This window comes from Phalacrocorax aristotelis, chromosome 7 (genome assembly GCF_949628215.1).
Source record: "Phalacrocorax aristotelis chromosome 7, bGulAri2.1, whole genome shotgun sequence".
Lineage (NCBI taxonomy): Eukaryota > Metazoa > Chordata > Aves > Suliformes > Phalacrocoracidae > Phalacrocorax > Phalacrocorax aristotelis.
Window position 1 is genome coordinate 52,426,835 of NC_134282.1, and position 17,398 is coordinate 52,444,232.

A 17,398-nucleotide genomic window follows, 5' to 3' on the forward strand; every position below is an offset into this window, starting at 1 on the left:
GTTAAATCACTTAGCAATACCACATAAGGAATAAAGTATCTTTAAAATACGGTTACATCCTGTTCCAGAAGTCTTAATGGGCCATATTTTTAGCCCAGGAACAACCTGAAAGCCAGCACAGACATACTGCAGCACTGAAACTATGTCACTGCAAAGCTATTTCATTACAAGCCACAGCTCTCTTTGCAAAGACAATTTCTTCCAAGAGCCCAACTAAGCTGGTACAAGGTCTTCCAGCATTCATATGTGTAAGGCAGCCGGAAGAGCCCAATTCATCATGCAGAAGTGGAGAACCAGGAGAAAGAAACCAAGAAACACAGGAGATCAGTCCCTTTCAACATATATGTCTCAGCAGAGGTCACCGCAATGACTTTGAGCTGGAGGAGGGCCAGGGCACCGTGCATGCATCTGTTAGAGATCCCACCCAGGCTCCAGGCAGGCGACCTCAGACATATGCTAACTGCAAGGCTGGAGGAAGCAGGACCTCAAGGCGAGACCACCCGTACTCTTGTGCCTCTCACTACTTGTGGCAACAAACTGCCTGGCACAGCCGAGGAGGTAAGGGCTGGCACTGATGCATAAGGGAGCACAGACCCTCCTCAAACAGCCACTATTTTCAGAGCTTCATTCACAGCCAGGTCAGCACTGAGCCACCAACACCTGGAGGTGACGGACACTGGGAAGACAGAGGCAAGACCAGGCATCTGGCACCTCAACTTGCTTAAGCTCTATGTAAGCAGCTGTGGAAAGAAATGGGCAAATAGGGTACAAACCTGTGTCTCCACAGGATCCAGAGATGTCAGTGCCAGGCACTCTGAGGTCATTTCTGCTCATGCCCAGGGATTCGAAGATTTCAGCAGCCCCCGCAGCGGCGAAGTCCTAAAGCCCCTGGCTTGAGCACTGTGCTCCGACTGCCTGGGAGTCCTGCAGGGCTCATCAGCTCAGGAGAGGCATCGGCACAGCCTCCACCACCCATGATTCTGGAGACGAACTACATTGATCTCCTGTTCCCTCTAAAGGGCAAACAGCTCACAGAGATGCTCCAAGCAAATGCTGGGGAAGCTGAGACCCTAACTCAGAGGGACTTCAGTGGCTCTCAGACTGTAGAGAGAAACTATACATTGCTTTTCTGGAAGCTGCTCCTCCCTCCATGATCCTGCAAGAAAGCTGGAGTAAGAGAACACCCATACAGTCCTTATCTTCCTCATTACGAGGGAAAAAAGTTGCCCAAGAATCTACAATTGGCTTCTCCTCTGGATTGCCTCTGAAGCTATCTCAGGAAAGGCATGCTATCTCCCATCAGCCCAAACTACTTCTGTTTGGTAGAGAATAATAAAGCCATTAGTTCTGAGCAATCACACTATTACACTGTTGGTTTACACGGCTATAATTTAACAGTTCCTCACTGTTTGCTTTAGGAAATACATTCTTGAAAGGTCTATAAAATTATAAACTCTTGCTCCAGTATGAAAACACAGGCACGAGCAGAGATTTCTGTTCTCTAATAAATCACATTTCCCTACTAGTAAACACGAGCTTATAAGAAACATCTTTTGTTTATTGAAAGTAAATGGCATGTGGACATTTTAAACAAAAAGAAGGTGGGAGGCTGAGGGGAACAGACAGATTATGTTTTCCACTTTCATTTTGCCTTGTGTCTAAACAAACAGTTCCTAACAGCTTTGTTTTCCAAACCAACTTTCTCCCAGCTGCTATGTGGAACCACAGAAAGGGAAAGCAATACTCACGATGTACAAGGATTACTTGACTTTGCACACTCATTTCACTCAGCAGTGTTCTGGATATGCAAGCTACAGGGAGAGTTATTTGGAGTAAGCAGTAGCCGTGTAGAGACTGGTTGGCTTTGCCTACAAAGTGGTACTGGTAGAGTTCACTCAGACCATTCAAGCCATCCAAGAGGGAATCAGCATTTTGCCAAGCTTTTGTGCCAGGTCAGCTTGCCACAGGACACGATCGATTGCCTTCCACCCAGCCACAACTGCACATAAACTTGGAAGATGACTCTAAACACATACAACAACAGCTAAGATAGAAGGCCAGAGAAAACAGCTCTTACAGACTCCTCAGTTACCAGTCACCTGTAGCATCTGAAAAAAACAAGCTATTACCCTTGATGCTTTTTCACTGTGGCCGTGCCTGCTCCCATAAGGAAAGGACAGCACAGAGATACTGACCCAAAGAAGACCCAAGGAACTGTGGTGGGGTGGAGTATATTCTAGTGTTTCTGAATTTTTCATCATCTTAAAGATCAAAGATCTTGATCATCAAAGAACTTTCTCATCCCTCTGCCTTCAACTGATGATCAAGGGATCAAATATTCCTGCATTCCTTTTCCTTGCCTTTTTGCTACATGCAGTTTAGCGTTACTTAGACCATGACTGCCTCAGAAGCTCCTTGCCTACACAAGACATGTGGCAACGTTTTGCTACAGCTTCAGGATGGGAATAGCTACAGTTAATAATATTTTGACCCATTTCACTCAAATAGCAGAAGATTCGTTCTATCCGAGCATAAACAGATGCGTCTCTATCAGTGTCTTGGAAATGATGTGCAAATATACAGCTCTATCCCAGACCCTTGCGCATGTACCACTGAAACTTGCTACATTTGACCCACCACCTTTGTAATTATACATCATAGCACGCAAAACTACGCAACAACCAAACAGCCCCTCTGTAGAGAGTGGGATAACTGGATGCATCTCCGCAGCAGCGGCTAGGCACCCGTGCTCACAGAAGACCTCTGTGAAGCAGCCAGCACCTTCTACCCGTGAGGTCAGAGGGAAAGCCCCCAGGCAAGGCACAGCTCAGCCCCCACTGCCACTTCACTCTGGCCGCCCTTGACACAGAAGGGACACATCAACAACCGAAGTGAGGATGGAGGTGCCCACCTCTGTGGCTCCAGAACCCTGCCTCAGCTCCCGAAAAGAGGGCTGTAGCTGTGTTCTTTTGGTAACATTCATCTTGGGTTTGCTCCTTAGCTTAGTTTGTGAAACTGCTTCATACAGCCTCAGCAAACACCTCCTCTTCCCTTCCTGGGCACCTTTGGCCATCTGCCAGAAGCCATCAGCTGTGCCCTGTCCGGTTTTTACTTCCAGAGATGGCCTCTGGCTATGCTAAGAAGAGTTTGCAAGCCCTCCACGGGCTCCATGGACCGTTGTCCCCAACACAGCTCCTCCTGCCACTGCCTTTCCCAAGGTTACAACAGTCTTGCTCTGCACCTCTCTCCTGTTAGAAGTGAGCTGAATAGAAAAGAGGGAAAAATCCCGTTTGCCTAAACACTCCATACATATACTCCTAAAACTTACTGCCAAGGAAGCCATTAGGAAGTCAGAGACACAGAAAACAGGCCTGAACCTTCCCCGAGGACAGCGGATGACGTTTAGCCAAATGGCAGATTCTACATATCATTAATGTGCTTTTACAGTCCTGACGAAGAACTCGACCTTGGAAGCTGGACCTTCACAAGTGTTACCCAAAAAAGGCATTCACACAGCCACAGGTGGAGTCCAGAACATGGTAGCGTCTCACTTGCACCTCATTCACCCCGTCCAGGTCTTGCAGGAAATCCTGCAGCACCTGTACAGCTGGGGGATGTGCATGCAGCCCAGGCCAGCCTGTGCAGTCAGAAGCAAACCCCTCTGCACAAGCCCTTTCGTGAGGCCTTTTTTTCCCCACCCCTATACAGCTGGCACAATAGCTAAGTCTCCTGACAGCACATGGATTTTGCTGCTCCTCACAGCACAAGTAAGATAATTAGGCCAGAAATCTTCAAAGCCCTGCCACTGCCGTTGGTAATGAGACTCTGCAGTTCACCTGAAAATAAAAATGGAAGGAGGAGAGCAGGTAAAGACCGCTCTCCACCAGCAGCCTGAACTCTTACTGTGAAGCCACCCATCAAACAGCTTAGTCCAGCTTCCAACAAAAGGTCCTTCCTAGTAGCTGGGAAGTCCACATATGAATACAACCCTTAAAGTGGAGCATTTGTACAGGGAAACCAATGGTGTGACATATTTGCCAGTGAAACACAAGCTACAAGCAGAGAAACTGTGATGTTTTAATCAGTGACAGCCCTTTTATCTTACTGTGTGCTCACTTTCTCCTCTGCAGAACGGGACGAATGAGATCACATCTCTGTTCCTACCTGAAATGCTGTTTGCAAGGAAAAGGGCAAAGAACCCTTCTGCAGGGGTGACACTGCTCTGACACACATCCCGAGACACATGCACTCCCTCGGACTGTGGCGAAAGCTTTCGCAACAAACAAAATCCCCTGACATGTATTTAGAGTATTTATTGTACATTTCTGTTTTTTAAAGTTAAGCAAAAAACCTCCCTTGATTCCTCGCATTTTCTTGATAGGCTGGGCTTCAAGTCTGGAGTCTCTCTTCAGGACAGGGCATAAAGTGCCATAACACACAGCAGATATAAAACATCAAGAACGGCTCTGGTTTCAGTCCTGCCAGGTACCTGAGAAATCTACGCATTTAGCCTTCTCTCTGCTCTTTGTGCTTTCCTCCTCTCTCCAAAACAGCCAGCCTGTCCCGCAAAGCCCCAGCAGCGAGGCCTGGGTGTGCAACTTGCCCTCCAAGACAACAAGAACCAACTCTCACATGCTGTATCGTTACAAAGCCACCCGCCCCCAAAAAGAGAAGTCAGGCTCATCAAACTCCTGCTAACTTTCCTGCATTTCCTAGATAATTGCACAAACCATGAATTGATGAGAAAGAGTGAGACAGCACACGAGGAAAGGGAAGACAATTCAGAACAGCAACAAAGAAAACTAAAGGGAAAGGATGTTTTAATAGCTCACTGCAGACAACTGTCACTGCAAGCCTGCACCTCCCTGAGATGTTCCACTTCTCTGGGAGGACACAAGGACCGCAGAGCACACACACCACCCACGCAGCAAGGGAACACAAGAGAAAGGTGAGGCAGGCTTAGCAGGAGGTAATTTTGCAGAGAACAGACAGCGTGGGCAGTCCAGACAAAGCACCAGACTCTGTCCAGGCACAGCTTTGTCACCATCCACCGTACAGCCTCCGGGAAGTCACAGAACCCATCTGTGTGCTTCACTGCCTGGCTACAGGCAGCAGTGTCTGACACTGGGTCCCTCCACGGGTGTGGACTAGCCCTGGCTTTATCTAGCCACGCTCTGCTCCTTTTTGTTATCACCAAACTCACAAAGGTATGTTATCAATACTGCTAGCCAACCAGCCTTACTTGGACAATAAGAGGGTAGGTTTGAGAAGGAGACATTGAAAACAATAAAATATGAGATGCTAAACTGTTCAATCAAAGGAGTGCCCACAGACAGACAATGCCTTGTTCTTAACAAGGACTCGACCATCTCAGGACTTTGCATCCTCCTGGCATAGGTTCTCACCTAGACCAGTTTTAAAAGACAGTAACTGAGTTTCCAGTCACAATCAGATATAATTGAAAATGTAAAGTCAGCTCTTACAGCTCAGGGATCAGATTAGGAGAAACAGCGAGATAATGCCCGTATCTATGAAAAACAAGGAGCAGTACTACCTTCTGAAGATGGTTAGAACCGAAAGTCAGAATGAGTGGGAATCTGCCCTCACATTTCCAAACTTAAACTTACTTATACTGTAACAACAGGAGGAAAATATATTTCATAGCCTAGTTCCAAAATCCTTCTCTCTTTACTTGGCTGTTTAACTTTCCAACATCTACAGAGCATTTACCCACTGTCAGCACAAGTTTCTCTTTAGAGCACATAAATCTTTCCTTTTTCCAAAGCTGCAGCCAGCTGAATCTGACGGTTTGAGGACAAAGCAGTAAAAGGACCGGGTCTGCTTCCAAATGGTGAAGGACATGCTTACAACACTACAGTATCCGAGCAGCAGAATGCCTGTGGGGACTGTCATACCACTCTGGGGCCCTCCTATATCAATGGGATCCAGGCTCAGATGTGATGCTTCTCCCTGCTGTCTCTGGACTTCTGCTTATTTCACCAGAACACATCTAAAACCAACACCAGACTTACACTGAGATTTGAGCAAGAACTCCCAAATTACTCTTTTTTTTCTTTTTTTCCTACAGAGAGGAGAGGTTTTGCCTCCGTGCATCAGACTGCTGGATGAGCGTTATAGATGGTGGCTGCTTTAGACCAAGGAACACAACCTAATTTGTTAGTAAAACCAGATTTATTTCTATTAACATAGACTAATTACTGCTGCTCCTCTTTTAATGAGGTCCTGTGTGCCTCAGCACATAACATCACCACAAGAGAAATCTTCATAATCAGGCAATTTTGGGCCATTTTGAATAGCTCCCTCTCCAGTGTAAGAAGGAGATGATGAGAATGATGCCTCTTCCAAAGAACCAGTTTCATTTTGGGGACTGCTGTGTGATCATTATCATGTTCAGGTCAGTAACAGCCTTGCAAAATCTCCTTGACTTTATCCAACTTTTACTACATCTGAGCAGGGATTAACATTAATTGAGCCCACTCTATACTAGCCAAGGATTATTTGTTAGTCACCAGCCTATAATCACTTTCATTTTCCGACAGAGACCTTCACATCGCTCAGATAACTAGCAGGATAATCCAAGTCACATTCTTAATGAAATCTACATAAAAACACACATCCACACCCTTGTCTTCCCCCTTTCAAAATACCCAATTAGTTCAGCTTAGGAAATGCCATAAAAATTAATACTGTGAAATTTCCAGTCTAACAAGTTTCTGGTGAGAAGAAAATATTCCCTACAAGGGCAGCATTTTTTTAAACCCATAAACTTTAAAATATATAAACAAGTAATCAGGAATTTTCATTTACAGGCCTGCACATACCATGTACAGATCTCTGTATTCACACTGTCCCCGCACATATTCAGTGCTGATTCACCACAGACAGGTAGGTGCAAGCGCGTCTGCACAGCCCCACGCAGACACGTTTTGTACAGCACCTATTCCCCCAACTCTACAGCTCTCTCCATCTGAAGCACGTGCCTGCGGCACACTGTCCCATAGCATCTGGACACCTCCACCCCGAATGTATTCATGCTCAGTCTCTCTGAGAGGAATTTAATACCTCATTTTACAAATTAAAAACTATGATGCAGACAAAGGGTTACCCGAAGCCACTCGTGTGTCATACAGCAGGGAACCAAAACCCAAGAAGTTCTGCTATTGGTTTCCTACTGCTAAAGGCTCACTGCTGCTTTGTGGAGACAGCTGGGCAGAGGCTGGAGACATTTACACAAGAAAATAAAAACCGTGTTGTGTAGGCCATGTGAAAAAGGGCGGAGGCATCTTTATGAGTGGAAGAGGGCAAAGCTCCATATGTTCCACCTGTACTTGAAGCGCTGATGGAGGACATGGCTGAGATGTTATTTGGTGGAAGCTGCTGTAAGACTAAGACAGCATTTTTGTAAGCAACTGTAACTATATGGTACAATTCCAGCTTAGACAGCAGCCTTTCTCTTTAAAAGCTATATGGAAGCTGCACATACACGCCCCATCCTGATTCTTCCTCTGGTTTCCCACGTGTGATCATCCTGCCCCAACATCAGAAATCTGCCTCGGCAACAGCTCAGCTGCTCACCAAAGAGGTGCTCTCTGAGCTGAAGGTTTCTTTACTTTTCCCTCTGCTTGGCTGCAATCCCATCCCATCTGGAAAGCCAAATCCAGCACCGGCTGTCCAAGCTGAACAGCAGCTCTGCGCTGAGCTATGGGGAAACAGGTGCCCGCAGAGACTAGCAGGGTCCAGATTTGCAAAGTCGGGCTCTGAATTGAAGTAGGTAAGACGACATCTCTGCTGAGCAAACCCCTAACTGCTGAGAAAAGCAGGGCTTTTACTTGCACTAGTGTCAGCTACAGAAGCCTGAGATTAAGGGATGGAAAACAGATGAAGGACTTAAGGACCTGCACATATTCAGCTCAGTAAAGAGCAGGTTACCAGGAAACTCAGTCAGTATACACATACCCACAGGGAGGCTTTTCACACCAGTACCTGTCTTCATGTACACCTATAATCCACAGCTAGGCAAATTCAGACTGAATGAGGGTGCACATTACTAAGTGAGGACATCAAACCAGCTTACCGAAGGGCTGTGACAGACAAGCACCCACAAGACATTCTTATGTCAGCAGTGGCTGTTGCTCTTTAAGAGATGCTCTTGTTCAAGCACAACCATTAAACCCAAAACAAGAATTGTCCTCAGCTTCCCGCAGTACACATGAAGCCAGCACAACCTCACTAGCCTTAAACCTACGGAACCTACCCAAGTGCGTTGACCGGTATAAAAAACAAAGAGCGAGAAGAATTATTTGACGGCTCAGCCTCGTGCCCGGATGTTGAAGTGTTACTGAAGCCTTTCACCCCGCACTTAACTCCCTCTGCTGCTAAACAGAAAATCCTGGCAGCAGCCACAAGCGTTAAGTAAATGGAAAGCTATTCTCTGCCAGCAGCTGGGAGAAACTTCCTTCTCTCCCCACTTTGCACGTAAAGAAAACCCCACAATAGTACTTGTGGTAATGCTGCTAGCCAGATTTTCAACTGACAGACTCTTGAGGAAAGGCTCCAGATATGAAGCCTGCTCCTAAGGACCCTCTTCAAGCAGATGACATTTGACTTCAGGAACGTACGGCTCATCTCAAGGAAAGGTTTGCTTTGTTTTCAGTACAGAGAAAAAGAGTACAAAGAAAAAGAAAAAAAAAAGTTGTGTTCACTGTGACCTAGGAAAAACAGAGCTAAATAATTTTGATCAATATTTTGATTTCTCTGACAAAAGCCACAATCAGAACTGACATAAACAACTAGTTAGCAAGCCGGGGGGGGGCGGCAGCGGGCGGTTAGGAGGGGTAAATCAAACCAGAGTTTCAAGACACTTATCTTTCCATCACAACAATTGCCACCAATGACAGTAATTTACATGGCTAATAGGCAGTATTATGTTTACAAAATCATTCTTGGGAAGGAGGATCTAAACAATTTTTGCCAACCCAGCAAAGGAGCTGGTACTGAATCAGATGCTGGGTTTCTTTTTCCCCTTTTATGTGTATTTTGCCAAGATGCCTTGCTATGCAAAAATGCGTAGGGCCTTCGCAAGTGCACAAACCTGTGGAGCGTATGATCGCCTTCCTACGACAACCTGAATTCTCTAACAGCAGGGCTGCTTGAACTTCTGTGGAGAGGAAAAATACCTATCAGGCAGGAAATAATGGAATCAAGTTGGCAGCCCCAGATCCTCCACCCCATGCCACGCTTCTTACCCCACTGCTGAAGATAACCTCAAATAAGCCCCAGCATCTTGTACACAAGCCTTATCTCCCATACAGTGACAGGTCCCATCCCAACACCACAGGCTAAACCCCCTGAACATCAGCCTGAACATCTGGTAATTCTCTGCCCTCCCTGACCCTTGTCTTTTTTTGTCATGAAAAGCTCCACGTCTCCTTCTTCCAAGCTCTCCCAGGGCTTTGCCAGGAGTCAAACAAGCGAGCAGGACTGGAAGGGCACAGAAATGGGCTGCAACTAGCCCGGTCCCTCTGGGTCAACATGATTAAGAGGACTACACATTATCCTTTTAAAGCAGCAATATTTCCAGAAAGGCAACGACACATCACACCAGCACTACAAGGAGCACGGAGCTCCTGGAGAAAGCAAGGAGTTTTTCACTAGACCATCTCCAAAAAAAAAAAAAAAAAAAAAAGAAATAAAAAAGGGACAAACATTTCCAAAAGAACATAAAAGCCTTCTCAGCTGCACTAACAAAAAAAAAAAAAGCAAAAAAAAAAATCTGTGAACACATGACTAGTGCCTGATATTACAAGAAAACAATTCCACTTTTGTCTGGAAAATATATGCACCCATTCTGCAAATCGGACAAAACTAGCCAGTGTAAGCACTGCTGATGCTTTTGAAAAAGAAGATTTATCGAAGTCCTGAGTGTATGAACAGCCAGGTTTTGCCAAAACCCGCAGCACATTCACACAACACAGTATGGGAAATCCATCCCATTAAGTAATGACCTTTTTGGTCACACCAATTAACTTGATCATCTATCGACAGTCAATTTAGAAACTATCAAGAATGCACATTTCCGAGCACAGACAATGAAACATAAAGCAGGACTATCACATCCCCCCAAACCCACTGTCAGCCTGGTATCACTTCTGCATCCCAGGTTTGCTCCACCTCTGCTCCAAGTTCTGCCATCCCACCACCCTTCCCTGGAGTTCCGTTTTAACGGCTTAACTTCCCAAATTCTTACATTTAACAAGGTGCTAAGCCATCCCAACTCCAAAGGGAATGCGGTTCAAAGACCTAAGCAGGTAATGTGAGCAGAGAAGTCAGACAGAAAAAGACTGACAGACTGACTGAAAGACTCACACAACAGACTGAGCAGAAATACAAGAAATACAATAGCTTCACACACTAGATTTTAAGTCTCCCACCAATTTGGGATGAGAGCAACCTCTGGGGACGCTCACATTTCATTAACACACCTTTAGTATTAAAGACCTGTCCGCAAGAAATCCACGAGAGATCTTGAAAAAAAATTACAACACTAAAAAACAAGAAAGCATAGAATAAAACAGGTTATTCAATAGCTCAGCTGAATTTAATACGGCAGTAACAGGCAATTGTATTTAAAATGCAGATACAGATTTTTAAATAACTTCAGAACATCTGATATGAAAGTTTCAGTGGAGTACAGTAATTGCTTATCATAACCACCACAGAGAATGTTTATTACTCATGGCGATAACACACTGCACCTGCTGGACTTCTCAGATAAAGCAGTCCCATATCACAACAGCAGGATGCCATGGATTAAGAGCAGGAGAGGATCCGACAAACAGAGACACCAAAGGGCACGAACGAAAACACATCCAAGGGAGAACTACCATGACCCACACTCACAAGCAAAGTATCTCGACACCTGCAAACAGGAAAGTGTTAGATATGCTCCCAGCTGGAACAAACTGGGAAACTGAGGCAGGGGTAGCCAGTGACCAACACAAAGACAATGTCCAGAGCAGCTCCAAGTCCTGTGTTTGGAAAACACTTTCCCAGTAAGAGACGAAAGCAAAACAGCTACCTAGCCCTGTGATGTGAATGCTGGCGTAACCATAAAAAAACAGCATGTTTTCAAGCATTGAAGACTTCAAAACCAAAATAATCAAGTGGATACAACGACTTGAGATTTCCTGCAGCTTTGTTTCTTGTGACTGGATTACTCTGTCCTACCCGAACAAGGTGCAAGATCTGTTCAAAGTTCTTCCTGCAGCTGAGGAACTTGAGGTTCCTCCCCTAGGTGGGTTTTCCAGCACCTCTACTTAAGCCCAAACTGCATCTCTCTCCCCTACTTGATCACTTAATTTAAAAAACCCTGAATTCTCCATATCCACACTAGCTATGACTGACCAGCAGGTCCTAAAATTATTTGGAAAAGGAACAGGAGATCGACTGACAACCAGACAGCATGACTACGTAAGTCCCTTCTCCTTAGAGGACCAGGCTAAAAATACTGTAGACAAGTGGGCCCAGTTCTTCTCCAAAAGAAATTGCACCAGAGTTGATTTTGGCCCAACGTGCACTTGGCAAATACTGATAACAAGGATTTACCATATCCCCTCCAGTATTACCGCTGACTATAAAGCAAACATTTGCTTCCTACAGATAACAAAATGACTATGATCACTCTGGGTTTGTAAAGGTTAGGTTTTCTGCCATCACCCAAGGCAGGCCTATAATTCTCAGTGTCCAAGCAGAAAATCCCCTCTGTGCAACACTGGCCTCACTTTTCCCTCAGGTACCCACTCACCTCATGCAGAGATACAGTTTGGGATGGATTCCAGCAACAAATTACAATCAGATTAAATATTAATTCCCATCTTAATTATATAACCATGACTAGGCTTAATGGCCCAGCAGCCATTTAAACAGGAGAGGAGCATGTAAATCACGCAAGCAGCATCTCTTACACCGCGAATGTCCTGACTGGTTCACAAGCACCTGTATTTCTCCCTGGGAGAAGAGTCAGCCTTTGGGAAGACAGCTCCAAGAGAGGTACAGTTCAAATCACCTGGCAAGCAATACCATATCAGGAATCACAAATTTGTGAGCCAACATGGGACAACGCAGCATCCCTGCCTTCGGGGTAGTTGTACATTGTAGTGACGAAGATCATACACATGCTGAACACTCATTGACAGATTTTCTCCTCTCAACACCTTTGACAGCGAGAATTGCAAAGCATCTCTATTTTTGCCTACATACGGGCCCTGAGGACAGCAGAGCAGATGAAGCAACTGGCCCAAGGATCACAGGAGGCACTCAAGCGAGACGGCCCTTATGCCACGGTGAAACGCAGCCCACCCCAGCAGTCCTCAGACGCAGGTGGCTCTCATGCCCCCGATGCACAGAGGCGTGTGCTGTACCACAAAAGCTGCCTCCAGCTCCAAATCAGGCTGCAAGCGTGCAGACAGGGAGAATCCTCTCCCTTCTTCCCCAGGGGAAGGCAGGTTGCCAAACATTTTCATTTTAAATTATTGCTTGCACCACTCCGAAGCGGCTCGTGTACCATCAGCGATACACCCATCCCGTGTGGGGCCCCCTGCAGCAGATCAAACTTTCTACAGCTACCAGGAGAAAAGTCTGCTGCAGAAAGGGGGGAGACATTGGAAAAATCAGCAGGTTCTGCTTTGCTTTGGACTTCAGTGTAGTCAAAGGTGAGTGCACAGAAAAGAAAGAGAAGGAAAAAGCTAGGGAAATCAGGGAAAAAACAGAACCAAGCCCAAGAGGTTTCTCGTTCAGCCTCACACACCAGAAGAGAAACAGAGAAATGCCAGCAGAAACATTCCGCCCCTTTGAAGCAGCCTCTGCCATCAGGGCTGGGAGATTGGCTGTCATGACAGTCACAGCACAACAGCAGCAAGCTCCCACGCGAGAAACCTGCCCCGGAAACACGATACAGGGAAAACCTCACTAACATGGTGTGCATGAGTGTTTGGCACTGTCGGTGCCCCCCATTTCTTGGGGTCTGTAAGAAATAGCCCTTCCCTGCACCACTTGTCCTGCCTCCTTGCGACCCAGCCCATGGCCAGGCGACACTGCAACACCACAGGCAACAGGGCAAGCAGATCTGCATGCAGGTGACGTCCTGCGAAGCGCAGCCGACCGCAGCAGCAGAGACGCATGATCCCCGAACAATGGCAACACTGACTTCCCCAGGCAAAGGCACTAACTGCACGCAGCAGGCTAAATGCGACAGGAAGGATAAAACAAATCAGAACTAAAGTTAGGTGATGTCGAAAAAGGAAATCTGTTCCGCAGCAAGAGGACTCAACCACAAATCCAAATGACATAAACCCAGATGGATTTCAGCTGATCCCTCGGATGGAAAGCTCAGCCCACTTCCCACCAACACGTCCCCTGCGGAGAGCCCCACGGAAAGCAACCAGCACAACCCCCTTGCCAGAGCCAACTGAAAAGGGGTTGTTTTGGTTTGGTTTTTTCTTAAACCCCTTCCCGCTACTGCAGGGAAAACAGTCTCAAAGTAGGACAGGCAGGCGGCTTTCAAAACACTGGATCACATCCCCAGCTAGTATAAACTGGCACAGCTTCCATCAAATCCACAGAGCGGGGGGAGGTTTTCCAGTCTACTTCTCTCCTAAGTATTTCATACCCAGCAAGGCTTGAACTTTGGATCAAAACATGTGGGCTTTGGGATCAAATGCAGACTTTCCCAAAACCATTTCAACCCTCTGCCAAATTAACTTCAGACTGAAACAAGACCATGTTTTTCTTTTCAGAATCAAACCCACCTGTTGGAAAGCACATCCGCATGGACCGAGCAGCACGTCCACAGCCTGTGCAAAGGCACTCACTACCTCTACGCAATAAGTGGCCCATTGTTAGAAAACAATTTTCCAATTTTCACTAGTTGCCTAATTGCTTGCAAAAAAAGCAGAGAAGCCACAACTGCAAATGCCCGCAAAGCACCTGAAGTTTTCTTGTTGAAGTAGGTTTGAAAACCAGCAGCCACTCCACCACCCCCCTTTTTCCCTTTTTTCTTTTTTTTCAAATCGTTGTTCTCCATTACAAGCCTCAGGATCCACTTAGCCGTTTGCTCAAACACACAAGAGATACAGCTCCCACCCGCCCCAGCTCACCCGTTCATCTGCTGGTGGGGTCACAGACTGCCATCCATCTAAAAAAACCCACACGCACTGACGACAACGGGCCATTTACATGGACTGTTATTCATTTCTACACAGAGCCACTGTAATGCTGCACCTACATCAAATGATAACCTACCCCTTATGGGAGATCACAATGTTCTGAAAAAAGAAAGAAAAACAACCCTGCAGCCGTCCACCACATTGTATTCTCCCCCAAAAGGCTATTACTGAAGCCATAAAGACTAAACATCCTTTGTGCCATTATTATGTTCTGCAAACCTGAATGCACCATAAAAAGGAATAAAAATGTACAATGACATCGGGATGACTCCTCTGCCACGATCCCCCGTTCAGGAGGCTCTTTTAAACGCCAGCAACTCCAGGGCACACACAGAGCTCACGTTTTTTCGGTGCAGCTCCTCCAGCCAACACCTTTCCAACCCCTTCTCGGGGATGCAGACAAAAGGTTTTGCGGGTCTGTGCTCACACAGGGAGCAAACCACGCACCCCAAGGTCCGCAGCTCCAACGACCCTCAATGCAAACTTTGATGGTGAACGCAGAAAGTCAGCGAGCGCGACAGGCGTACGTGTGCCCGTGCACGGAGCCGTTTGCGTAACCGTTGCAAAACGGAGGGCGCGAGGAGCACGGCTACTCCTGGGTCGCTTCCTTGACCAACGGGACGTCTGTCCACCCGTGCATCCTGCGCTGGTGGGAGCGGGGCGAGGGGAGGCAAGGGTCCCCACCACGGCCCTGCCAGACACCTGGGCCTGCTCTGGGCCAGCCCCACGCCAGACACGCACTTCGTCCCCCGGCCGGCCTGGCGCAGCAGCTGTCCCTCCGGAGGAAACTTGCCGCTGCAAGGCAGAGGAGGCCCGTGGGTCGCTGCTGCTGGCCCGCTCACCCCTCCCCAGCCCGGCCCTCTGAGGGGGGCTCCCTGCGGGGGGCGCCTGCTGTCACCCCCAGAGCTGACCCCAAAGAAGGCACCGTCCAGACATGGGTTGAGGCCACGAGTGGGGCCGTCGCCCAGCTCAGGGGGAGGAAAAGCAGATGGGGGAGAGAAGGGGATGGAGAGAGGGGCGTGAAAATGGCCACAAGGGATGAGGGAAGCGGTCACTGAGGGGGGGAGAGGGCGACTAAGGGAGGGGAGATGGCTGCTGCGGGGGGGTGAGGAGAGGGTCCCGGCCGGGCAGCGCATCCCCGCAGGGAGCCGGCCGCTGCCCACGGCTGCGTGGGGCGCGGTGTAAGGGCAGGTGGCGCCGCGGCCCCACGCACGACCGCGACCGTCCGTGGGCTCGGAGGCACCGACACACACACCCCCCAACACCACCCCCTCTTTCCTCACCCACCTTGCACGGCCAGGACGGCGAGGGCGGAGAAGCAGAGACAAAGCAGGTCCTCCAGCGCCATGTAAACCCCGCCGGGCGCCGGGAGCAGGGGCCGCCGCGGCCGCATCTAAGAGGGGAGCGCGCTCTCCCGCCGCCCCACCGCCATCTTGTGCGAGCGCCCCAGCCCCGCGCTGCCCGCCGGCGCCGCCGGGCCCCGCTGCCGGGGGCGGGGGCGGCCCTGGCTCTGCCGCTGCTCCGCCTTTGTCAGCGGGTTCGCCGCCGAGCCCAGCCGAGGCGAGGCGAGGGGCTCCTCCCGCCCTCCCCGACAGCGGCGGGACCAACAGGTTGCTGCCAGCCCGCGGCGGAGGGAGCGGCTCCGTTTCCTGAGGGGGGGAAGCGGGGCCGGGCTGCCGCGGCAGGTGCGGGGTTCCTCCGCCGGGCCGACAGCTCCCCAGGCTGGCAAACGTGGTGGTGGGATTATAAACATTTTACGTGCTTTTTTATTAAAATTTCCTCCTTCTTTTTAGTTTCTTTTTTCCTTTTTGCCGCAGGTGAGCGTGGAGAACACGGCGCTGCCGCCAGCCGTCGCCTCTCCCCTCACGGTGCTGCGGGGGGGGGACACCTCTGCCAGCCCCTCTGTCCCCTCAGGGCTGCGGGAGCCCGCGGCGGCGTCCCACTCGCGGCTGCCCGCCGCTTTCCCTGACAGACGGACAGACCCGGGTCCGTGGGGAGAAGGTGAGGCTGCCGAGGCAAACAAGGCAGCGGTGACCATATCGCCATTGGTTTGCAGCCCCGCTGGGGCCCCTTTCGAAGCACAACTCCTTCAGGTGTATATCGTTCATCGGGCTCTTCAGGCATCAGAGCCTAGCCTGTGCTTCTCAGCTGTCTTTAAAAAAATAAAGCAAATTAAATACATGGCGCAGCCTGTCCGCGCCCCGTCCCTGCAGAGAGAGGCAGGACCCATCCAGCAGCCAAACCAAGCCAAACAGTGGAAACTGGTCGGGGAGATGAAGGGTGCTGAAAGATGGAGAGCGAGGCCGCTGCCTCCCCGGCTTGGCTGGGTCCCAGACTCAAAGTCACGCTGCATGTCTGCGTGTAAAGCCGCAGGTGCAGGTTTAGTCCTGACAGCAAACGACACCAAGAGCTCCTCTTGGCAGCAGGGGCTGGCACCAAGCAGAAGGCAACCGGAGCGGGCAGGAGGGAATCTGTTTTGGCCTCTGAAAGAAGAGGCTGCCCGCTGCACCGGGATGTTTTATCACAACGGTATGGCATGCAGAGAGGGCTCCAGCTATGCAGAATATGAAAAAAGAAACCTTTTTAATCCAGACCCTCCTATTTATTAGCTTGTATAATGAACTATAAAAACCTTAAATGAAACCAGAAAGGCTGCATGGTTGGAAGCAGGTTTCCTGTGTGTATGGGTTGTGCAAGTGTATGTTAGTACTTGGCACTATCACCACAGACAAGCCCTGGAATCCAGCATCCCCCTGCCCCAGACAGAGACATGCAGGGAGGCTTTGCCAAGCATTGGGGCACTCACCACCTCGCTGGGAAGGAGTGGGTAATAAGGCAAATCCATCAGCCCTGTTCCTGCACCATCCATGCACTTACCTCCCTGCAGAAAGAAAAGGAGATAGTAACAGCCGCACTCCCTCTGCACTACTCCAGCACAGAACTAAAGATTAACAAACTCTCCCTTCTCTCTGGGCCTTTCCCACTTGCTTCTTTCTGTGTGAGGTGGTCTTAAAGGTGCTGTCAAATTGCTTTAACAAGGCCACAGAGCGATGACTCCTCATTCTGTCTGCCAGTGGTTTGCTTTTAGACACACCCCTTCCCTTTTTTTCCTCAAATCCTGGACATTTCTCCCTCCCTTTAAGCAAGGAAACCTT

General features: G+C 48.7%; 1 protein-coding gene across 2 annotated transcripts in view; it reads right to left on the reverse strand.

Annotated features, from left to right (window-relative positions):
- Window positions 1-15,846, reverse strand: part of IGDCC4 (immunoglobulin superfamily DCC subclass member 4) — a 100,343-nt gene extending 84,497 nt beyond the window's left edge. The window contains exon 1 of one of the 2 annotated variants that reach the window (XM_075100732.1): window positions 15,531-15,846. In XM_075100732.1, the coding sequence (XP_074956833.1) occupies window positions 15,531-15,636 (106 nt within the window). In that variant the 5' untranslated portion in view covers window positions 15,637-15,846. The remainder of the gene's footprint in view (window positions 1-15,530) is intronic. The other variant, XM_075100731.1, reaches the window with a different exon arrangement.
- Window positions 15,847-17,398: the final 1,552 nt, after the last annotated feature.